Below are 26,150 nucleotides of genomic sequence, written 5' to 3'. Positions count from 1 at the left end.
TTACAAATAGTTAAAAGTGCAAATACCCATGATGAATATGCTGTAAGTTGAAATCCGCACAGTTTTCTTATGTAGAAAACTGGCATCACTTCATTAAGAAATGTGGAAATGCCACTTCAAGGCACTGGAAGCTGACACTAATTCTGCACCTTTAAATGGAACACAACATATGAAACAGTTTCCAGACATTCCTTTTTGTGTCTGGATTTGTAGCAATCAAAGTTATTCGTACTGTGACATGCTCTTAATTCAGGGCCTTAACACACACAAAAGACTAACAGACTGGAAGGGAAGTGCATTAACCACTGAAAAATACTTTCATGAAGCCATCACAATGGAATTGTACTGTAGCAACAAATACCTATCCAGAAGTCCTCAAAGTCATTGTGAACAAACACACCCTGACAAAATCATAATGAAGTAATATAAACACATCTGGAAGTCATCCTGAAGTAGTACAATAAATTCTCCCATAATCATAAAGTCATCTGCTTGTATTCCCAAGTTGTCCTGGAGTCATCCTGGAGTAGTTAAAGCTATTCACACATTTTTAAAGGAAGTCATCAGGATACCATCCTGGAGTAGTTTCTGTGATGACTCTGGAGTCATCTCATTTAAATATTTCGCCCTATACACATACTTCAGGATGGTTTCTGATGACTTCTCCAGCTAATTACAGGAATGGCCCAGTTGAAGTCATCAGATTACTTCAGAATGACTCTAGGATGATCTTCCTTTTTGACTTGGGTGGGTGAATCTAAAGGCCCTTTCTCCCGGTGGTGTTCACAATATTGTCTGGTGCCAGCTGCGCTTGCCAAGCCAGACAATAAAAAGCTGTTACTAGTCATTTGAATAGGTGCCCTGTTGGTTCATTGCCTTCTTTATCATATTTGCAATCCTTATTTGTCTTTTCCTCCATAACCTCCACCTCATGCGCAGTGGGATTTCCAGCGAGGGTGATGACATCAAGGACGCTCATCTGCTCTGCTTCCATCTTGTGCCTCTGCCTGTAACGGATTCACTGTCTGCAAGGCAGATAGTGGTGTTGCTCATCTGCACGTAGCGGGTAGGCCTTGTACCCAACTCACAGACCTAGTTAAACCAACCTACTTGTGCCTGGCACCATCTGACAGATCTGTTCAGTTAATGATTCTTTTTAAAAGCTACTCACAATACAACAGTACCCATCTGCTTTCATACAAGAGTAACCAACATCCCTACTACTTTCATGGAGTGGAAAGTTTCTAATATGAAACATCTGTAAGTCCACATATATATTCAACATTAACAACATAACCTAGTTCTGCTATTAGCCTCTCAATGTACAACACAATAAATCTTAGCTCAACCAACTATCAAGCATATAAAGGATAAGAGTAGCACTTAGGTTTCAATGAGCAGCATTCAATAGAGGTAAACAGTTGATGAAATGAAGAATTGATAGATTTGAACATTCTAGAATTAGAAGCTTTGTGTTTGTTTTTTATATTATATGTTATAGAATCTTTAGTCTCGTTCCTTTTGGAGATCAATTACAAATTAGCCCTCTTTTATTTTAGGGTAAGATTGTGGTTAAACCTGCATAGGGAATTTTACCTTATGAACCTCAGATAGGCTACCCATGAGTAATAGGACAGCTGCTCATTAACCATCAGTAGCTAACATTCTGAAGGTTTTAAATAAATATAGTTTGTTGGTAAAGGGGTCCGCACATGTAAAATAGACTGTTTGAGCCTAGATTCCATATCAGGGATGATATCCAATTATAGAGCCCCATTCAAAGGGGGACCCAGCCAAGTGCTAGATGCTTGCTTATGAAGTTGTGGCCTGGAAATTAACCTCTTCGCACCCTCCTTCGAGTACTGGAAAGAAAGCAATTGTAGTTGTGCTTTCTATGTTTGACTAATACACTGAAGGAGCAGTTGGGATTCAATGTCAGTCATACCCAGCTTGGATCCAACGAAGAGATTAAACTAATTTGACCAGTCAAGTGTCTCTGTGTACTTACCTGTAGAAAATGCCAAAAAAGCATCATTCTTCTTGAAAGAGCCATCCTGCTCTAGGAAATGTCCAGGATTAAATGTGGTTGGATGCTTAAAGTGTTCTGGGTCGTGCAGAACAGTGTTCAGAAGAGGCATCACCATGGTGTCCTTAAGAGAAAGATAACCATATAATTAGTGTACAGGTAACTAACTAGCAATGATCCCATTTAAAATGGCTGGCACCAAAGACCCGAAATCTATAGTAAATAACTGACTTTCAGAGAAAAAGAATATCCTCCCAATAAAAAAAGAACTTGTTGGACATTGGTAAATAGTTTCCATTAAATCATGCAGTGCTGGCAAAGATTTTTTAAAGTATTATACACTTTAAGGTTGATGAAGGGCTCCATATTAAATATTAGTAAGCCACCAATGGACTTACAATAAAACATAATACGGTTGTTACAAAGTTTCCTAATAAACATGTTTAGAGTTGATCCTGCACGGACTCCTGACTGCCCTCGCTGCGGCCATACACCAGCCACTTTCATGCACATGACCTGGAATTGCGCAAAACTGGGCGGGTTCTGCACAGCAGTCATCAACACTCTGAAAGCACTTACGACATTAAAGATTGACCTGTCACCCAAGCACTGCCTCTTAGGGCTTCTCCCCCTCCCTAAGAGGGGGAAGAAAATGCATTACAAATTTGCACTCCGAGGTCTAGTACTGACAAAGCGCAGGTTTGCCATACATTGGACCCAGAATACACCGCCCACACAACGCCGTTGGAATGTAGATTGTACAGAATGGGGACTTGCAGAAGAGCAGAGAATGAAAATGGCACCCACAGATGAACACGCCGCGAGGGACATAGCAGTTTGGGGAGACATGCTGGAGGACCTGGCTGACCGGGAACTCCCGGGAGACTCTCTGCTCACGGCTGCCTCTGACCTGGGGGAGCCCCAGGATGAGGCACAGGAACACGCAGCAACCGGACAGGGGGATAAGAGACCTCCCATTGTACCCTCGACTTGAACTAGATCCCTCCACATATCATAATAGGTGTAGGCCCAGAATACCACCTGCACCTTAACTGAGAAGAGTGCCACCACATAGGCAGCACATGCCCCCACATCACTAAGACATGTCAATAGGTGATAAATCGGGAGGGCCATAAGAGGATAATGAGCGGCCAGTGATCTGATAATGAGGAGCACAGTCTAGCCATGAGCTGAGTTGAGTTGAGTTGAATTGTAAATGTTGTTCCGTTACTCATCTGGTCATATTCATTGGTAGCCGTGCCAGCACTGAGTATTAACTATGACAAAATTGCAACAGGACAACGGAGCTGCTGTGGAACCCCTACTCGGAGAGATGTAACCCCATGATGCTATGGCGTTTCACAGGGGTGGATGGACCGACAAGTTATATGATTGCGAAATTTGCTTGTGCTCTGTTGTATTGATCTGCTGCCAGGTTAGCGGGTACCATGTAAAAGTTCATAAAGATAATGTTAAAAAATAAACAAACATGTTTGGTTTGGGCAAGTCAAGGATACTGTTAGTGCTTGTCCCACCGTGTTCCATGGCATGTCCCATTTCATGACCCACAGTCTAGGCTTGTTGACACAGTAACAATAAGTATATAAGAGCAACACATGCACTTAAAGATTTGTGGGTTGTCTTGATCATTTTTACAATAAAGGAACCAGAAAGAGTTGCAATTTTGAAGTGCTTTCGCATCAGCTTCTCAAATACATACTGTTTTTAGAAACCATTAAATACACAGATTTTGGTGCAAAAGAAATAATTTGCCACTAGCTTCCGCCCATAGGCTATTCCTCATCATTCTCTATAAAATGTTTCTCAACCAACCAAGAGAGGAGTTATGCTAGTTATCGGTAATGCCACCTTCAGTTATGAATGCAAAATAGTTTGACAAAGAGATACCAGTTTCCTTCCTACTAGCCTCTTTCTGCTCATTTCACTATCCACAAAATTGTCAGGTAGTCCTTACGCAGTTAGCCCAGGAAGATTTACCCTTTACAACTAAGGTATTTATTTATCTCTTCACCACACTAAACATGTTTGTACTTCTAACTTTCAATTGATTCCTTTACTTAGTTTAATCTATTGTCATTAGGAAAAGTTATAACCAAAATGTGAGGAGTCATTGTGCACACAACAAGTTATGTATGCATACATTTCAGCTATTCTGTAAAAACAAAAAAACAAAGGCAACTTTTCATTGGAGGGCGCTTAAAAAACAAAACAAAGTGCATATAAAAAAGAGTGCATTCTTCCTTCTCCCACTCTCATCTCCTGCCCCTTGACTAACTGAGGGGCTGGGGAGGGTTAGCACTGCAGTGGTGTCTGAACTGCAGACCAATGTTACCTCTGTAATTTATCCCTCATTCATATAAAGAAAATGATGAATTGCTATCTTAACTAAGTTGATAAAATCATGTATTTGAAAGCTTTCATGACTACAGGAATCAACAAGAAACTGCCCGCAAACTACAGAACGCTGCCGCCAGACTGGTCCACGACCTACCCTTACACTGTCAAATCTCCAAGCACCTCCGCACACTACACTGACTCCCCATAGAGAAAAGAATCACCTTCAAGATCCTCATCCATGCACACAAGGCCTTCCACGACACCGGACCAGCCTACCTGAACAGGTGACTCAATTTCCACGTACCCCACAGGCCCCTAAGCTCAGCCCAGCTCTCTCTTGCTGAAGTACCCCGAATCAGAAAAACAAGAACAAGGGGATGCTCATTCTCCTACCTCGCCGCTACAGCCTGGAACGCCCTACCGCCCCACCTCAGACAGACCACACCCCTCCTGAACTTCACGAAAAATCCGAAGACATGCCTATTTGAAGACATGGCTAGTTGAAGAACCACCACACTGATGGATGCTCTACGCCCCCCATGCCTTGAGACCCTCACGAGTGAGTAGTTGCGCTTAACAAACGTTGATTGACTGACTACTGTCACTATATCAGATAGTCTCACATATAAACATATCTGTCCTTGCAACACAACTTACTAGGAAGATTTAGGAAGATTTACTTATCTGAATAATGGTAATATTCCTAATTTAAGTAAGAGACATCTAATGTTGACGTAAAAAAATATGTTATTTTACCATTCCCATATTTCAAGCTTCCTCATACCCAATATAAATTAATGGAAAAAAATAAACTACCACAACTTACTTCTCTAAATCTCCACATACTTTCTGCTTGAAAATGATATTTAGAGACTCATAGTCCTCTCAGTGCTGCCTTGTTTGAGGTTTACTCCTACACTCATGCAGCTCTTGGGAACAAAGAATAAAACAATATGTAACTTCTTCAATTTCAGTTTGATGTTGAAGTAACGTTTGCCACTTCCTTGAAAGATCTACATAAAACTAACCATGAATGAGCGAATGTGGCTGAACCATGAGATTGGAAAGTTCTGTGAACCTTCATCAAATGTTGTAACGTTATTTAAGATTCAAAAATGCATTTCCTACCAAGAATGTGATGTAATCATAACTACAGAGCGTCTATTGTAATGCTATAATACATATATGTCTACGTCTTAGAAATATTAAGCCAAAGTACTTAAAATAAGAGCAAAAATTCTTAAATATGGTACTTGAGCAAGCATCTGTAGCATTACTCATACAAATCGACAGTCCTACACAGGAGTAAAGGAAGCTACCTATAAGTAGCACATTGATGGGCATGAGTTCACACATGTGACATCTTTATGGTATTAACATGATTTCATTGGATAATTATTGAATGCATTAATAGACCTCATACAGTTGTAATAAGGTTTGGCAGACCTGTTGCTAGAGAGTATCTCTGATTTGCATGTTTACAATGTTTTTTATATTTATAGCATTTCTCCTCGTCAAAGGAGACAATGGTTAATTCAGAATTGGCTGGAAATAGCTGGTGACGTACAATATTTAGGTGGTGTTGCTTATGTGCCAGATGTGGAGGAATCCATTCTCATGATCGCAAAGCAGATGTTGGGCAGATCACTGACGACAAGCACTGCAAAGGTACAACACTTGCCATCACTTCCAGTTATCTGAGAAACAGCAAACAATTGATATTGAAATCCAGAAGAAAAAAGCAGAGACTTCTCTTGGGGAGACAAAGAAATAAGCAGTGTTATTGGGATGTGCAGAATTAGATTGTGGCACTATTAAATAATGGGCATACATTCCTGATCTGCATCATTGTACTCCCTTGACTGGTTATGCTGGTGCATAACCTGGACTGTGAACTCCATTACAAACTTTTGGTGTTCCCAATCCTTGCACAAACTCCTATTTCTACTGTGGCCAGCGCAGTAGTGAAAGGTGGACCCAGTGTTTTAAACCACCAGTTCGGTCTTCATTGAGACAATAGACCTCGCCTCTGTTTTAGGTGAGGAAGGGATCCCCCACAGGTGGGTGCAGTGTATGGCTGCACCAGCTTGCTGGGAGTTGCCAGGGATAGGCTACAAGGGTGGATTGATTGTCTGCAATCTGATATGTGGTGCGCAATCAGTGCCTCACACTGAAGGCTGTTAACCCCCACACCAGTTCATTAATACGGCTCAGGAGCAGGGGCAAAGCCTTTCCCATATTTGCATGGGGGAGCCTCTTCCCCATTCAGATGAGGATCTGCCCCCCCCACCAGTGCACAATATGTACTGGTATGTGCCATATTAAAGAAGTGGTGTGCAAAAGTCTTTAACAAGGAAGTGCCCTGGGGGCACAAAAAGCAGGCATTCACTTATTGTGTCCCCCAGGCACTTTGTGTAATAAGGCCCCAGATGTAAGTTAAGAGGAGGGGGTCATATAGATAACAATGTCATAAAGTGATTGGGGACAGTGTTGTACTTAATTGTGAATCTTAATATACCGAAGAAATAAATGTACATTCATAACAGTACCTTAGGGATTGTGTATCCTCGGAACTTGGTGTCCACAGTCACAGAATGAGGAACCCCAAGTGGGAAGATGTCAATGAATCGCTGGATCTCATGAATCGTAGCATCTGTATATGGCATTTTAACCCGGTCCTCCATGCGGGGACTGCGGTTTTTCCCAATCACCAGCTCAATCTCCTCATGAACTTTAGCTGTAAAATAAGTGCATGGAAAAATTGTCAGTCTGTCAAGGCAATGGAGTACATGCTAATTCTTGCATTTTACATAATTACAAGGTTTGGCCTGTTCAAATTAACAAGAAAAGGATATTTAAGTCTGATGCAAAGGCATATTTGAAAAGAGACAAAGCTTTCCTTGGGTGTTTCAAGTGAGCTGCATATTGCCAACAAACAATCTGGAGACCATAGGCTGCCACAGGCTTTATAGGTGCGTTTCACAGGGCAGAACACCATACTATAGCAAAACTGAGACCTTCTCAAAGCACAGTATCTGATCAAAATAGTCTTATTCTCCAGCAAATGTATGTGTTGGAGGCCAAGTAGGAAATGCTTTGATTTAATGCACACCATCTAATACATTGCAATTCCTTTCACTTTACTGTCTGATTATCTATTCATTTGTAACCATAACATTATTTTTTGTAGTCACATCCATGCAAATATTCTGCAGTAGTTTAGGGCATTTAGTATTAATAACGACTTTTCAAATATATTGTGTGGATTTTTGGAGTGTTCTTCCATCGGAAAAAGAGGCTCTACAACTATTAATAAAATAATCCTGTAGTCTCATAGAACTGATTGTGACCCCGTATGCACCATCTTCAAGTACGTCATGGGGCGTCTTTGGGCTACAGTCCCTCCCCCACTTCCTAGTTCATGTTAGTGAGCCGTCCGACGCTTCTGGAGGGTTTTTGATTCATAAACCTGAGTGGTAATTCTGCAAAAATGTAAAACAGTGTATCCCTGTAAAGGTTATGTGGATTTATTGATTAATTTCCTGTACTGGAGCATCTTTCCTATTACAACTATCTTTATTTGTGCCTTCGATAGTTTTGTCACTGGGCATGCATTCTTCAGAGCAACATCATGATGCTTCCAGATTTAGTTGGTTCCAATTGTGCTATTCTTGGTAGAACATTGCAAGCTACTTTCTCGTCTCTTTGTTAAAAGAACCTGCTGCAGCTGTAATTGGAGTACTTAACCTACTTATTTTGACAAGACTGGGTAGAGCACCATTGCAAATGTAAATGCTAGATCTACCTACATATTTTCTACCTGTTTACTAGTTACCTATCATTCATTAACGAGTATGGCCAGTTTATTTTCCTAGCACACCTAGATGTCCAGTTGCCCTAGGCAGGACTTGTTTGAAAATAAAAGAGTCAAGGTTGGTAACTGATGTGTCTCAAAAGGAGAATAGCAGGAACGGGAAGATTTCTTTGGGAAATTGGAGTCCACAGCAATAGGTGGGGGGGGGGTCTGCTGGGGTGATGGAGAATGTGCCATCACCCCCAAAGGCACCCAACTTGCCACATACCTCACCCCACATTTGTTTTGCTTTTTTTTTATTTTTATTTTTTCGCTGTACCATGGTATTCTCTTGGTACCACAGCTGGAATGCTACCTGTGGTACTGTAAGACCATGTAAACTTCACCTATTGATGTTTGTGTGGTCTTGCAGTACCACAGCACCCATAAGAGTCCCGCGGTACAACATCATGACCATGCTGGATACCGCGGGATTTGCCGCATGATTTTTATTTTTATTTTGGCCTGAGTGGGATTCCTCTGGGGCAGAGGGTTCGGTTAAAGCCACCCTGCCCTTATATGTTATTTTTTTCAATGATGGCTGGCGCATTTCTGTTGATGTTGTGACCAGCCAATCAGATTAATAGGTCTCCCCAAATCAGTACCAGTCCCGCTGGACCAAAGGGGCTGATGGGTGAAAGTCCTTTCAGCCAATATCAATGGTTTATTTTTGCAATTTGAAGTACTGCTGGAGTATCACATTACCAACTGTCCAGATATTACTATATATTGACCTTTAAGTACTCACATACAGCTGAACTGATTTACACTGAATCACAACAAGCATTTGCAAAGCCAATAGGTCTCACATATGCAAGCGATATTCACTCTGGCAATTGCTTTAGGCATGTTGTTCACCAGCATGGCTAAAGCTCCACATGTCTAAACATTATGGCACAGAGGAGACTGGTGCAGAGTGGAGGGTCCTAGAGAGGAGTAGAGTAGAGGGTCATAGAGAGAAGTATAGTGTTGTGGAGTGGCACAGAATGTTGCACAGTGGAGTGCCATAGAGTGGAGTGGTGTAGAGTGGAGCAGATTGTCGTAGAGTGGAGTGAAGCAGAGTGGAGTACCACAGAGTAGAGTGGCATAGAATGTTGTAGAGTGGAGTAGAGAGGAGTTTCAGAGTAGAGGGGCATAATATACAGTGGAGTGGAGTAGACTGGAGAGTCATTAAATGGAGTGGCCAGGAGTAAAGTGGAGTAGAGTGTCATACAATCGAGTGGCAAGAAGTTGAGTGGCATAGAGTGAAGTGGCATAGACGGAGTAATGGCACAGAGTGGAGTAGAGTGGCATGAAGTGGAGTAGAGTGTTGTGGAGTGCAGTAGAGCGGAGTGTCGTTGAGTGGAGTGGTGGGCAGAGCAGTGGCGTAGAGTGGAGTGTTGTGGAGTAGTGTGTCATAGAGTGCAGTAGAGTGTCATGGAGTGGAGGGGGTGGTGTAGAGTGTCCTGGATGGCATAGTGGCGTAGAGTGGAGTGGCGTAGAGTGGAGTGCAGTAGCATAGAATGAGTGGCATAGAGTGGAGTAGAGTGTTGTAGTGAGGAGTGGCATAGCGTGGCCTTGGATAGAGTGTCTTAGAGTGCCGTGGCGTAGGGTGAAGTGGCACAGAGTGGAATGGGGTAGAGTAGAGTGTCATAGATTGGAGTGGAGTGGGGTAGAGTGGAGTAAAGTGGCGTGGGGTGGCATTGAGTTGAGTGTCATAAAGTTGAGTGATGTGAGTGCTCCTAGTAAATGTATTTTTCAAGCACAATGTGATCTGCCTGGGGAACAACATCCCAGAAGACATAGGCACAAGCATATTCTGTTATTAGAGGTATAAATATCAGTGCAAATAAGTGCAAATAAAACAACTTTGCCATAAAAGGTCCCCATCACCTCCCCATCCACTGGTGAAGATCTAGCTCTGAAATCAGCCTGTACAGTTAACCACTCTCTAGGAGACAGGGTGAGTGAATGGTGCCGAAAGGACAGTTGGCCAGGAGGAGAGCGTGAAGCGAACAAAGCATGCAGGACCTTGCAGACGATATGGGTGAGGGGTGGACAGAGAGTAGGTGGGGGTGAGAGGGCGCAGAGGAGACAGTGCATGCTAACAATTGCTAGGAGGAGGGTTGGGTGAGAGCAGGCAGAAGCAGCTTGAATCAGGCAGGGGTACAAAGCAGGCCTGAGATAGAGTACAGAAGAAAGTGTGAAATTGAATTGTGAGTGGGAGTAGGAGAGTCACAGGACCGGTGGAAGCGGATAATTAGATTTATTGTTTGTGCCTTTTCTGCATATTTCACTCACATTCTACAATCTAGTGGTTGAGTTAAACAAATAGGTAGGAAATGGAAAATGACAGAATAAACTTATCACGTCTCATACTTTGGAGATGCAATGACAAAACTAAAAGAATAATTTAAGGGGCAAAGCAGTCAATAGGTGCTTGTTTTTAAAAAACAATAAAAAATGCAGTATGTGCGGAAGAAGAGAGACAGCTGTTCTCAGAACAAAAGGTGAGTAAAGAAGATACGCCAGAGCTGTCAACTTGCTCACTAGGGAACCAGTTACCAGCGCTGGCTAAACATCCTGTGGTTCCGGCAAATCACTTAATCTCCCTGTGCCTAACAAAAATAAAAAATGAATGTATCCTTGTGTAACGTAACTGGTGTTCATGTAAAGTGCTCCAGTACCTTCGGGTTGAGCAGAGTTTGCTGTATGTAAATAAAAAAAATAAAAAAATAAAAGTATGTCAATTACAGCTTGAGCTGCAGAGGGAAACTAATTAATACAAATCAATTTGTACTTGGTCCATGCTCCATAGAAAGAAAAGGAAGTGGTGCAAAAAGTGATTCCTCGAAGGCACTACTGATTTAGACGTCTGCAAAAAGAGTGAAAGTGAAAGCAATGAATGGAAAGTAATTTGCAGGCTAAAAGAACCTTTTTTAGGATTTTTTAACACGATAGGCCGCTACGCAACATCGCATGCATGCCTGCAGGCTCAACCTAAAAAGCAGGCTTTCTAGGAGAGCTGTAGCTTTCTGCCAAATTTAGTGTAATTCTCATTTACGATTTTTTCTGTATTGCTTTCCAAAATTCCTAAAGGAATTTGCATGGGAAAGCTACGTTTTGGGATCCCCCTTTTTCTTGCACGACCCTTGACCCAGAAACTTCCGGGAGGGAGCTGAGGTGGATAAAAAATTTTGGGAACGTTTTGTGAAGTTAAGTGGTGCCAAAGTTATAAACAAAACAAAAATGCTCTTTCTATGGAGACCTAACTATTATGGCATAGGCGTGACTGCCACTTTGTAATCTATGTATCTATCTTATTTATCTATCTGTCTGTATATATACACACCCAATCTTTCTATCTAGCTGAAGACCATTTGAAGCTATCAGAGCATTTAGCTTCCATCTCTGCCTTGACAATGGATTTTAGGCAGCTTCTTGATCTCACTGCATCCATTCTTTTCTTTTGTCTCCTCAATTTCCCTCACCAAAGTGCATCATCTCTAAAATTCAAACCGTTCTGAATAATAATGATACTGCTCTTTCATGGAATGATTTCAACCACAGTTTTGCTAATTTGAACTGCTCCAATTAAAGTGTGTTATTGTCAGTGATATTGTTGCTGCTCAATAAACTGACCTTCAGGCTGACTTGGCCCTATTAGAACTGAGACTCAAGACTTGCAGGTGGTACTGGGTGCCAGATGCAATCAAATAGCACACTGAGTCATATTGCCAATAAAACCTTCCAACAGACACTGTAAGCTCTTCCAAGCAGTAAAAATGCATTCAGGTCCTGACAACATTGTTTGTGTACAAAGTTCACAATATTAAGAAAGACCATCCCCAATAGCACGGTGCCGAGAGCAACATCTTAGGTTCCTCTAGCTCTAAACTGAGATCCATATACTATCAAACTCACATTTTAAGACAGATTTACAGTGTCCCTTTCCATGAAATTAAGAACACTTGCTTGTTTATTAGTCATGTGATCCTCGTATTATCAGTCAAGACTGTGCTGACTTAATTGCCAAAGCAGTGGCTGCCACAGCAGGGTCACTCACTTGTATACCGACTGAACAACATACCAGAGAGGTCAGAGTTTTGCTGCTAAAGTAAAGGTCCCTGAAAGCCCTGCTATCAGCAGGCAAGAAAAAGCATAGCACCATTTTGTATGTCACAAGGTAACTTTTTCTCTAGGCGGTCTGTTCCCTATGCCACTTCTATGCAAATAGTAGTGTCCAGAGATTTCCCCCTCTCCTTAAAAAGCTCCTTTGTGCAGGTGCACACACAAAAATGCATAGAAATCATCCCGAGGTTTAGAGTAGCACAGTGGCCCAGGTTAGAGACTGCATTAAGAACAGGGCTGCTGCCCTTTTTCCCCATACGTACCCCAACATCAAGCATACAGATTTTGTTTTATAAAACATTTTTATTGCTTTTCAGAAACTAACAGACAGTACAAAAGAAGCATCTCCATTTTGTTTAACAATAAAGCAATACAGTGCAGCACCTTGACATTTTAAAATTGGTTATACTATGTGGTCAAATTAGGCATCAGAATTATAGAATAAATTGCACCATGGTCCTAATTTTTTTTCCATGTTTACGTGGACAACCTCTAGACTGGTAAATTGGTTCCTTCATTCCCCTGAGCCAGTCCTGCATTAACAGGGCCTTTTCGCATTTCCAATACTTAGCTGTATCTCTTTTTGACCATAGGGATATCAGTCCCACAAGGGTTATTTCCCTTGAGCTACCCTGAGATCTTCCAATATCCCCGGAAGTATAGGCGGCCCTAGAACATTTGAAAGTGTCTAAATAATCGTACGCCAATAATCTCTTATTACACTGAAATTCCAAACCATCTCAAAGAACTTATCTGTTGCTGAGTGACACCTTGTACATGCAGATGAGGGAGTACTATGATGGGTTATAGCCATTGTGGAGTGAAGTATTTCAAGTAAGTAATGTAGCTGGATCAGCTGTAGTTTTTCTGGTATGGCTAACACCTAGGCTATCCTATCATTCCTCCAGACATATTACTCTAATGAGCCCAGAGTCTGTTCAGAGTTCGCCCACAGTAAAATGAAAGGGTTTAGGGCTTTGCCTATTAACAATTCGTTGAATCTTGAGATCCCTGCCCTGCCCAGACAGCCGAGTTTGACATTTGCTGCCACAAGATTATATTAAGGGAGGACAATGACATCTACTCGGTTGGGCCCAAGGGCATGTCTTAATTGCAGATAGTTGTAAAACCGCGACTTGTGCATCCTAAACATCCCCTGCATGGTTGTGAATTATTTCATATGGACTCCCTTCCAAACATCCCCCAACTTCAATATTCTAATGAGACTTCACTTATCCAATCCTTCCAGGTTCCGCGCTATAGCGGCATCTCTTGAGTCAGTCTACCCTGCCAATTAATTCACTAGAGATCATGGAGCCAGGGGTCGAATGCCTCATTTACATAGAGTGGAAGAGCCTTGGGGAAGGGGGCAGCCATACCTGAGAACCAGGAGTCCCTCTCCATCCAACCTGTTTAACTCCAAGTGAAATGTCGGTCTTACCTGTCCTCGAAAACCCAGTTTTTTATATTCACCAGCTGCATGGCCTAGTGACATAGCACCTTCACCTGCGTATTGGGTAGACTTATCAAATGATATTTGTGGGCATTTACCCATCATTACACGCATGCGCATACAACAAAAATAAAGAGGTAAGTATAATATATATATATATATATATATATATATATATATAATATAATTCACACACCTTTCCACCCAAAAACCCTACCCACCCTAAACCTTAAAGATTCCCTTACCACCCAAAAACCCATGCCCACCCTAAACGCCCATTACCACCCCAAAACCATACCTACCTTAAAACCTAAAAATGCCCTTACCACCCAGTAACAATTACCCACCCTAAACCATACATATATGTGTATATATATATATATATATATATATATATATATATATATATATATATATATACACTCAAACAACTTAATACTTACTTGTACGTACCTTTAAAACCTTTACCATGCATAAACTTTCACTTTTACTAATCATGCCTTTACAAAATTTTAAAAAAATACTTACCTTTAAAACCTTTACCATGCATATACCTTTACCGTTCATCCCTTTACAATGAAATTTGTCGTAAGGGCATGCATGGTAAAGGTATATTCTTGGATAAGGCATTGTGGTAAATATACTGCATTGTATTTGCTGCGTGTAAGTAATGTTTCCCCCTATTCATCAGCTATAGTGCTTATAAATGAGTTTAGTGATTATTGCTGGCAATCTCTCAGCAGAAGAAACAGCACAGAAAATTGCTGTAACGGGTTCTTCTTGCAATATGTCTTTTGTTTGTTGATAACTACAGTTAGTAGTACATTGCCAGGTTATTGTATTATCCCAGTTTGTTTCTTTGCTGGGTTGTTTTCTGGTATTACTGATCTTCTACCCTGGTGTACCTATGATAATTTGCTTCCCCACATCCAGTCACCCTATTCCTCTGTTCTATTATAGTCAGAGTCAGAGCTGCCGGAAGGTGGGCATCTGGAGGGTACTGTTCCTGAGGATTCCTAACCTATGACAGAGACCTAGGGAGGAGGAGGTTCATGGAGGTGGGCTCAGGGCCAGACATGTATACCTCCAAATGGGCCAGGACACCTTAATGGAGGGTTGTTGTTCTTTGAGTTGTATAGTACAAATGGTCAAGTAATTTGTTACTGAAGCAGGCAAATGCAGCACCTATTTAACAGAATATCATGTACAGAGTATCCCCAAAATTCTGGTTCACTTCTCACATAAGGCAACGTGGTGATCCACAATAACTCACCTTCCACCTCTGGGTGCTTGAGCAGGAGTAGTAGTCCATACCACAAGGTGATGCTTGTTGACTCTGATCCAGCAAAAAATATGTCCAGGGATGATATTAGCAAATTCTCGTAGTGAAAGATAGAGGTTGGGTCTGCTTTTTCCTGCAGATAAAGGATGAATTACATGTGAATGATCATCTCCTTCCTCTTTTTTTAACAAACCACCCTATACCTGTAAGTGACCTATTTGCTGGGAAGCAATGTCAGTTTCTTTACCTTATTCATTTGACTGTTGCTCTCTCGTGCATTTACTTAAAAAATGTAAAACTAAAGATTAACATTTGTTTTGAATCTTGCATAGAGATAAGTTTAGCTGAATCCACCTTCGTTTTTTCCTAAAAGTTCAAATCAAATATGTATTGAAGAACAAATTCAAATACTTTCAGTAAGCTCTCCTCGTCCATGGGTCTGTTCAAGTGCTTCTTCCATCCACCACAGTATACTGCATAAAGTCAGCCCACTTCATACATTGGCTATCTCGCTCCCAGAATGACTGCATTTTACCTGCTCGAATGTGCACAGCTGCCTGAAAAGCAGTGCATTTCAGAACCAGGACTGGTGTTCCTTGACTTCTGTACCACTCCTTTATTTTAACATTTTTAATACATATTTACAAATGTTTTCTCGGTGTCTTGATTTATTCTCAACATCGACTTTGGGGTTTTGGTTCCCAAGCGACTAGGTTTGGTGCTAGAGGAAAGTCAAGCAGAAGTAAGGCTGAACACATTCCAATGTCAGATCTTCTATGTCACAGATTCCATCCTGTGTTTCTTCTACATGAAGCCCTTTGCATTGTGCTCTGTGGGACTTCATATGGCCATGATTCACAAACGATTGTGGTGGTTTCAGTGGCAACTAATCTATTCGATTTTCAATCTTTACTTGAGTCAAAACTTGACGGCAGATTTGGTATGGCCACACTATAAATGAGAGGTCGTAGTTTTCAGCTTTGAAGTGAAATGAGATGTTGTACCAACACCAACCAATCATGTAATGAATGAAAAATATACAGATGAAACAACCACATAACCAAAAATCTGAAATCCTGTGAACATTATACTTCAAATGTGTCAGTCTGGGATCTCAGTGACAAACAATCACTGCAAGATTCAGAGTGGACTTTCCTTTGGGAAATGTAGCCGATTTCCTGTTAGGGAATAATTAAGTTGTCAACCTGGACTCATGATGACAACAAATCACGATAAGGTCCAGAGTTGACTCTCCTTTAGGAAATTTAGGTGATTACCTGTTAGGGTACTATCTCTAATATGCATGTTAAGCTGTAGCAGTTGTAGTGGCTCGTGTTGGGGGGATGATTCAGGCTCTCTGGACAAAAGGAAGTCTACTTCGAGCTGTAAAGCTAGCCCAAAAAAGCAATCATGACTTTAGTCCTCTGGCATTTCAAGTGTCTTTATTTCCCCTCATATGTGGTATAAATTTCATTTAAAGGGAGGAGGCAGCATTGTCATCTCTTGCGCAAAATCAGAAAACAATTTATAAGTAATCTTTAGTTCTAAACGTTCTGTAGGACACCAGCATAAACATACATTTTTGCAGGTCAAACCATGACAAGTGCCAACCCCAGGATGAGAGACAGCTTCAGTCAGCTAAAGTGGTGTTTTCTGCTTGGCAAACTTTCAACCTTAGATCCTTAGGGGCCAACTACGAGTTTGGTGGACAGGAACACCCATCTGCTAAACTCCTGACAGTGTAGGCGTCGCCCTGCTGGCAACCTCCCTGTCGGCCCCATTATGACTTTCCCACTGGGCTCACTGGCGGAAACCAAGTTTTCTGCCAGTCAGCTCAGTGGGGAAATGGAGGCAGCGTTGTCGCCAGCTTATAATTGAGCTGGTGGCAATGCTGCCGCAAACAGGGGGCACCAGCACCCTCAAAATGTGCACTGTCTGCACAGCAGACAGTGTGCATTTCGAGGTTGCTGAGCAGGGACCCCCCTGTAGCCGCCTGCACCTGTTCTCCGCCAGCCTTTTCATGGCGGTGGTACAACCATGAAAAGGCTGGCAGAGAACAAGGTTGTAATCAGCAGGGTGGCGCTGACTTCATCACCGCCCTGACTTATTACAACCTGCACCCGCCGTTAGCCTGTCGGGATCGAAGATCATGGCTGGGATGGCGGTAGATTGGCGGGTCTTCTGGCCAACCTTGTAATGTGGCAGTCGGACCGCCGCGGCCACCGCAGCATTGGCATAAGGCCCTCAGTAAGTAGGATAAAAAATGGGGCAGTGAGGAGAAGGCAGAATCTTCTGGAAGCCCTGAAACTCTAATGTGTGACAACAAAGTATAGCCAAAGACCAGTGCATGGTTGGACAATCACCTGCTCTATCTTGATGAGGAAAGCATCAATATAGTCTCGTGGGGATGACGGGTCCAAAGATGCCTTGTGTTTCTCCATGATTTCCTCCACAAACCGCATCTGTTCTCTGTAGTTTTCGAAGAGCTTCTGGTGTGGGCCGGGAAAGGGATCCAGGACAGCCGGGAAGAAGTTGTACATCTGTCAAAGGATAAATATTGTCAAATAGGGTAAAAGCAAATTAAGGAGCTGATAAGCACAATCATTGTATAAGTGCTTAGAAGCAAATCAGTCTGTGAGGATTTCTATGTAAATGGTTGTTATTATTCTTAGCATTATTATTAATTTTATACTTACTATTACTGTAACTACTCATATTAACACACTTGCTGTTACAAACAGTATCTGACACCAAAAATTGTGCTCTTATCCCAGGAGCTCTCCAATGCCACACTTTTTAAGCAGACCCATGCCCTGAGCTTTAGGTCCGATGAGGGACAAATGTTGTCAGTGGGCATAAGAAAGAGATAAAACTAGAGCAGGATGTATGATATGTAGTAATAACTTGATAAAATAAATCCTACAAAATTTAAAGAGTATTCCTAAAAATGGAGAATGAAAAAGGATGACATGTATATCTGGGCCGTGTGCTAGGTGACAAGTAGTGCTAGTAGTCCGTAGTTCTGGTTTGCATTCCACTTTTCAAGAGCACGAAAGACCCAAAGCGTCCCATAGCACTTGAAACAGGTCTACATTTTTAACATTTATCTTTTTCCTAAAAACAAGTACCAGTCTGGGGAGAGCTGTGGTTTATTCCAATCTTTTGTTGGCACACCAGTTTCCATAAATGTCATTTGTCTTCGTCTTCCAAGTTCAATACTAATTACAATTCTTCCTGTTTAGTAAAAGCCTAGGACACCATCCTGCTGCCCCCAACCATATATTCCACAAATGCACACGTGCTGTCCACAGGTAGGGACTGCTAAGCCTAGTCTTGTTCCTCCATCATTGTTGTCGCATAAATATTAATCCCATGTTTTTTCTAAGCCTGCTGGGACGGCATTTCCACGAACATATCCGTTTTGTTTTTCTGGAACCAACTTCCTTGTGTTAGGACAGAACGTCCCCAGACAGGTCTTTTGTGTCACAAACCATTAGTCTAGAACCAAACCTCTGGCGGAATCTCTCCTGTTTTATTTAGGCCTTGCAGTGTTTACAAATCTCTAGCATACCCCTACCTTGTTTCATCATGTTATACAGATTTACTTAATTCCATTTTTGTTGCCAACCTTGTCCCATCTCATTAGCTCTCCTGAGGTCTGTCTGTAAACTGACTCTACCATTCATGAGATGTGGCCACCGATCTGCACACAATATTGTAGACAAGGGTTGTTGATGTTTAACATAACCAATTCAAGTACTGAGATATTAGGAAAATAGTTTATATATGCCTGATCGTCTCCTCATCTCCACCCTTAAAGCTTTAAAGCAATTGTGTATCCCTTACTCTGCTTGATCGGCACAACGACGTGCTGAATCACTGGCAAAATACCACAGTGTACTTAATGTGTTCTCTCTTCCCTCATGCACTTTGCCTTGCCCCATGTCTACAACCACCTCACAAAAGCCCTCCGTTTCCCCTGAACGATTTCCTACCCCACATGATCTGCTCCAAGCCACATACTGAAGCACTGGGTGAAAATTATCTTTCTAAACATGTTAATTTCGCTATTTCACAAAATACAGATCGGAAAATTAATCAGAGAAGCATTTTGCATGCGAGAACCAAAATACATTGTGTAAATCCCTACATATTCAGCTTCATATTATCTGGTCCTCATCACTCCCAGTCTCACCTCTGTAGTTCTGGAAGGCAGGGATCTCTACGGTGAACCTAGGACACGCCGGTAAGGTCGGCAGAGACATGGGGAAAATAGCTGAAATGCAAGTCGGGTTCAGTATTGCAAAGAGCAGACAAGGAGGCTGGCTGGATGTGGCAAGCGGTCCTCACCTTTTGTCGAATTCCATGTATACATTTGATCTGTATGACGAACAGTTAATGTGTGTAATTGTTTAAAACTGAGAAATGAGGATAGGACACGGTTGGTACAAATGTGGGCTTAATTCATCTGAAAGTAAAAGTGTGTTGGAAACCCCACAATGGGTGCGAGGAAGCATTTCTGATTGGCAGAGCAAATTCAGGTGGGTGTGAATTTGGCTTGAGATGCGATCATTTGCATATTGTAATAGTCCTCTAAGCCACAAAAATCATTCCTCACCATGAGGCACAAAACATTTCTTCATCACCAAGCCAGAGCGTAGTTCAACATGACGGGGCTCCCCGTGCAGAACGTGAGGAGGGGTCCCAGAATTCCCCATATCTCACAAGTATCCCCTTGCACGGGGATGAATGGGGGCGCACAGAAGGGCTGGTGATTGCACATGCTTTACAGGCAATGTTAACACATCAGTTCCCTTCCCCTCCCTTCCCAAAATTGCTTCATTTTACCTGCACCCAGAAGTTATCTACACGTTGCAGATTTTCAGCAATCAAGTCAAGCAAAACCTGGAACTTCTCGTCTTTATAGTCGAAGCGGTTCCCAAAGACAATGGAGCAGATGACATTAGAGACGGAGCGTCGGATGAAGAAGGTGGGGTCAAAGGACAATCCTGAAGGGCAAAATGTTAAAAAAACATAAGTGAGGAGAGAAGCTGAAATGAACAATCTGTGAAGTTATACCTTCTGCTACAAACGGTAAGACCTGTGCAGACCACATTGGATGTGGATGGAAAGGTTGACAGGCTGATACTGAAGTCTACCTCCAGACGCCTGATCATTAATCATGTGTGTGCCTTTCAACGTGGAGTACATTTGCTAGTTTTGCTGGATGTTATAGCCTACTGAAAATGTGTACAAGACATTTTCGAACAGGGGAGTATCACACTTTCTAACATACCTTATTTTAAACTTTCTGTTTAAGCCACAGGATGTATAAAAACGTTCGACCAAGCACAGAAAACAGATTCCAAAGTGCTTAACATATTTTGATGTGTGCCTCACTGCCTCACACATGGTGTGATTTGAGCTGCTCTTCACTTGTTGCTAGCACAGGTATTTGTTTGTGCTGTTCAAGGCAAGAAATGATAGAGCGGTCCGTAGTAATAATTTTACCTGTTTTCGGACGCTCTTTAGGCCGATGAATCTTTTGACTAAGTGGGAACTCTCTGTACTCTTAATCGGTCAATTTCATCAAATCAATAATCAATAACGAACATAAGCAATACCTTGATCAACATAACACTTGACAATTAATCCAGAATACATTTCGACGGACCCTGACCTTTCAGTCAGGAATAATCACACCAGTTTATTCAAAGTTAGTGAATTTTATTTCCCTATATTAGCAAAGCTAGCACAATATAAATGTGTCTCAACACCAAATGATAAACATATATGAACATTAATAGCTGTCCATAGCGGCGAAATAAGTGTAATCTATGTAGCATTTGAATCACAAGGCATTCGATAATAGCTATGCAAATCACTAATACGATAATCTGTAATGAACTAATGGCATACATTTAGTCAGCATAACAAGATCTCAAATTGCATCGTGCGACATATGGGATCCTCATCTAACCTCAAATTAGCATCAGCATGTGGGACTTCATGCAAAAACGATTTAGCAACATTAATTTAGAAAAACTCCTAACTAGGGATCTTATAAAAAATCAGCAGTTGGTTACCTAAAAGAAACACAATGCAATTTTACAATTTCCTTTCATATTTACCAATTACGATCAGCAATCAAGGAAGTCTTCGTCTCACAGGTACCGTTTCTCGATCAGCATGGGTACCGTTTCGATCAGCATAGGACGGGGCAAAGGGGCAGGGGTGGACGGGGCAACTGCCTCACGGCGGCAAGGTAAAACTACTACTTCATGCAAAGGGACAAATCAAAGTTAAAGTCTCTAGGGCAAGAATCATTTAAAGTCTCTTTCTCTCGATTAGAGAAAGCATCAAAGTCTCTCAAAATGGCGTCGCAGCAAAGTGGGCCATAATAGCTACGAAGTCAAAATGGCGGGATGTCCAATAATGGACGATGATAGCGCAATGGCTACCTTCTTCTCGTGCACCTGGGTTTTATAGACAACAGTTCAAATCCAGTAGGGTCTTCCATTGGAGGGTTCATAGGTTAGCTTCAAATTGTCCAATCAAAAACGACAGTTCTCAAGCTTTTACTTAAGCATACATTATCCTTGGAGATGGGTACGTAAGTTGCAACATTTTATGCCGATTAACTCACTTTCAGAGCTTCCATTGTCCGCACCTGCAAATCGACCTTGGAGTAAAGAGAAAATATGCCAGGCTGGCACGAAACCTTAAGATAAGCATGTGAACGATCTCAGTGGAAAAGTACAGCTTCAAGCAAAAATACAAGTTTATTAGCACAGTGGAAAAATACGAGCATCTAAACCGTGAGACCAGGCAACTAGGCCAAAGCCTCCGCTAAAGTCATGCTAAGCTAAAACATTTCAAACAAGCAAATCGTAGCACACGTTTATGATTATGTCGGATTAGTGCAATTCTAGTACACCACGTTATATAAAGCACGCGTATAAATGTTGGCAAACTACTCTGAGGGCACATTTTGTCCCCGTACAATCTTTATTAGTTCGGTTAAAGTCACACATGATTATTTCACACTACGTTTACGCTCTAATAAATGTAAAACCTTCATTTTCTGCTTCATCAGAAACGTGTGTACACGGAAGACTTGAAAGTGCTCGTCCTGATGCAGAATTTTCCTAAAGGATGGGATGTTTCTTGCTTGGACCGTGAGGAAGCGCCATGGCTCCAAAGGCCAGCTGCGGACATTGAAATTACGGCATTTGGAGCGACGTGTGATACATGCCTGGCAACCGACACGCACATTCAATTATTGAACATGCGCCCTTCTTTGTGGGTGATCTCTCATTGGTAGGGTTCCCCATGTCGCTGTGTGCTGCTCAGGTCGGAGTGACATACTGCTACACTACCAACACAGAGAACTGGGGGGCCAATGCTGTTTAGTTGTAGGGCGCAGAACCTCTCGCTTCTAGAACTATATATCTTAGAATGGTAGTGGTAGGATACCAAACGAAAGGATCCCAAGGACCTTGAGAGTGACAGAGGACTACAGAGCCCATACACTTGTAAGACTTAATGGTCCATGAAGCTGACTAGAGAATACAAAGTCGTCACTTATGGAACCAGGGGTCTTAAGGTATTCTGCTAGTCAAACGGGTACCCTTACTGATTTTTAAGGCTGGAACTTGTGGCAATATTTGACTGGGATACATCTATTTTCACCTTTTGTTCTTGGTTGCTCAAGGAGTTAACTCACTTGCTATTACATTTTGGCTCTAATGCATTCTCAGACAACAGTCATTCCTGCCACCAGTTGTAGACCAGAAGCTGCATGCACATCTTCAGCTTCATTCATCCTGGAAAGTTCATGATGCACACTTCAGTCTTTAAGGTATGCTTGTTTTTCAAATGGCAACCTGAAGTAGCTGACCTTCATAACCTTTGTGTCTCATGATTGGGTGTGTATGCTGTCTGTGCTACCTTCTGTATTTATTCCATCTGGATATGCATGGTTTGCATACGCACAAAGGGTGCACCAATTTCTAAAGAGACGTTGGATTTCACCAGCATTGTCGGGCCAGTTTATCTGAGCTTAACACACTGCCACTGTCCCAGAAACACATGAATCAGTTGCTACAGAAAGTTCACTGAATTTCCAAGAACCTCTTTTTAAGCTTTTTCTTACAGGGTTAGTGGGATTGAACAGTCAAAGTTTGGTCTTGGAAGGTGACGTGATACAACTTTTAGGTTCAGATAAGACTTTGAGTCAAGTAAGGGCTACTTGACTTCAACCATGGGGTTTAGGGACCTTTGCCTCAGGTATCTCAGAGTCTGTCCTACTATGGCCCTATAAACTAGGCAAAGTAGACTCCCACCAGCATTTGACTTTCATTGGTAGCAATTCAAGCGGCTTCTCATAGTGGTAGAGTGGAGATGTTCAAGTTCAGAACTAAACAATCACCCAGCAGTGCCATACCTGATTGTCCAACACAGTGCTTTTCTGCATAAAAGAAAGGTTCTACATACAAAAACTAAATACTACAGAAGTAGTAGTGAACAAGAACAATTTAGTGAACTGGTTTCCAGGGTTACTGCATCAAACTTCTATCCATTCACCTGCAGGTTGCCCTCCTCCTCTAAAATAGTTGGTTTTATCTGTAAGAATGTTTTTATTAGCATGGATCGAGGTTTAGGTGCAGGTTGTCACCTTCTAGTATGCTCATCTTATCATAGATCTTATTAGTCTTTGCTATCTCACCACAATGCAGCTAACTGAACACAGTGCTTTTGGGAGATGGTGCACTTCCCAATCAGATGTGACCTTCTTCAGGGGCAACAGGAACCTGTGGCCAGGAATTTCAGGCAACCTGGGGTTGTGGTGGCCCCTGGGGCAGGTGGTCACAGTATAGGCACTGGCAGTGATGTTAAGGTCCAGGTGTCTTGGTCACAGCGGCCCAGGATGAGCCACTGTTACATTTCTTTGTCACAGCAGCATGACGGCCACAGTTCCGTGGTACCTGTCTGGAACCACTGGTTAGAGGTTGCTGCACACTAAGCACCTGGGGTACGCAGATTTCTGTCCTCTCTCCCTTTTTATCTGGTAATGCCACTGGCACTAGGGACCCCTAGTTCAGGTTTTTCCTTGATAGTCATACCACTTGCAGGGTTTGGCGGCTCATTCTATCTCTCAGAAGGCAGACTAGCTTCTAGGCACCTCTGGTGGGATGAACAGGCCCTTCCAGCAAGGCAGTACTTCAAGTGATGTCTCATCACCCCTAGAAAGTTGTCTGTAAGCTAGCCACCAGGTCTGGTAGCATGGCAGTCCTCTGAGTAGCTTGAGTACCCAGTAGAACACTTACTTGCTTGGTCATAGAAGACTTGGAACTATAACAAGTAAATCAGTGGCTCTGACCTTTATACAATAAGAGCAGACAGGAGATGTAAATCCACTGTCTGCACATTCAGAACTGGTTTAGGGTGGTTCTCCTTTCAAGTGTCCTTTCCAGGCTGCTCAGCAGACACAGCCTTTGTGTAGAGTGATGCTCCTCCAGGCTGAAGCACCCACTATAGAGGTACAAAGAGATACAAGCATTCTCCACCTAGCTGACATCATTCAAACTGAACAGCAATAAGGGATCCCTTTCACCTTGAATTATACAGCTTGTGGTACCCCCTTCCCCCCATTCATCCCCACTACCTACCGAATGGCAGAGCTACTGGAAAACAAATCTGCAACCTCTCTCAGCAAAAGGCTTAAATTACTAAAGAAGCCTTGCCTCCTCCTTACCCACTCCAGTGTTGAGGCTCTTCTATCCACCTTCAGGAATGTCAGCAATACAATTATACTGGCTGGGAAAACATCCTCACAGACATACTGTGCATGCAGCCAGGTAAGTGGCACCCAAAATGGATCCCACAGACCTCCATTACCGTGGGTCACTGAGCACTATCACAGTTGACTAGCCAGAAAAACTCTGCATCAACATCAGCATTAACAGCAGAAAGGAAATCTTTGTCTGCAACCCATCTGCGCCATGTTCACACCCATTCTGAAGACCTCCACCTCTTCGGTGACCTTCCCAGAAGCTTGAAGTATGCAATTGTCCTCCCTTTGCTGAACAAACCCTTAGTGGATCCTTCATCGTTCACCAACTGCAGGTCGATCTCCGTGCTACCATTCCTAGCCAAGGTTTTTCAGTAAATCATCAATAGACGCCTCAATGAATACAATAACGACCACCAATTCCTCAACACCACTCAGTCTAGTTTCATATCCAAACATAGCAACAAAGCTGCCCTTATCACTGCCACAGATGACCACTGCATGACTCAGGATAGAGAACACAGGCTGGCCCTAATCCTCCTGGACCTCTCCGCAGCATTTAACACACGTTCCCACCCTATCCTCATCCAACTCCTACACAACACTGGAATCAAAGGACATGCATTCTGATGGATCTGCTCCTTCTAGACTGGAAGGACTCAGTAAGGCAGCATGGCAGCATACAACTCAGCTGCCGGCGACCTCATCTGCAGAGTTTCACAAGGATCCTCCCTGATCCCAACTATCTTCAACACATACGATTCCCCAAGCCAGCATCATCAGCTCTCATGACATCAACGTCCTCTCCTACACTGATGACACAACTCATTTTCTCCTTCTCAGACAAGTTGCCCAGATAAAGTTCAATGTCTGCATGACTGACAATGGGCACTGGATGAAGACCAACTGTCTAAAGCTGAACACCGATATGACCAAAATCATGTGACCTACAGGAAGAGCACAACACTATGGGACTCCACCTCGTGGCCAACAGAGCTGGAACCGACACCCATCCCCACCACCATGACAAGAACATCAGGATCATCATCGTTCTATATAGGTTCACAATGGGAGATAATTTGTATTATAATTGATATTTGTATATTAAAGTTTCTTTTCTCTTTCTTGAATATTTGCCACATACTAGTTGTACGATTTGTTTATTTCCTTACATTTATATGGACTTTTGCTTTTTCGAATTGACCATAGGTCTTTTGAATCCAGTCATTTAGACAATGAACTATTCGTATAGAGTGTGCTCCACATAATGTTTCT

The 26,150-nt window shown here is 42.3% G+C and overlaps 1 protein-coding gene across 1 annotated transcript in view; it reads right to left on the bottom strand.

The window, feature by feature from the left end:
* The window catches only part of LOC138259834 (cytochrome P450 2C18-like), a 209,710-nt gene that overhangs the window by 38,725 nt on the left and 144,835 nt on the right, over nt 1-26,150 (bottom strand). Inside the window, exons 4-8 of the mRNA XM_069207730.1 lie at nt 19,931-20,091; nt 17,446-17,622; nt 15,074-15,215; nt 6,934-7,121; nt 2,009-2,150 (exon numbers count right to left, since the gene is read on the bottom strand). Coding sequence (XP_069063831.1) covers nt 2,009-2,150; nt 6,934-7,121; nt 15,074-15,215; nt 17,446-17,622; nt 19,931-20,091 — 810 coding nt within the window. The remainder of the gene's footprint in view (nt 1-2,008; nt 2,151-6,933; nt 7,122-15,073; nt 15,216-17,445; nt 17,623-19,930; nt 20,092-26,150) is intronic.

The sequence above is a fragment of the Pleurodeles waltl genome, chromosome 9 (assembly GCF_031143425.1).
Source record: "Pleurodeles waltl isolate 20211129_DDA chromosome 9, aPleWal1.hap1.20221129, whole genome shotgun sequence".
In the NCBI taxonomy this organism is placed as follows: Eukaryota; Metazoa; Chordata; class Amphibia; order Caudata; family Salamandridae; genus Pleurodeles; species Pleurodeles waltl.
The sequence above is the reverse complement of the archived record's forward strand: the minus strand, read 5'-3'. Positions and strand labels throughout refer to the sequence as shown.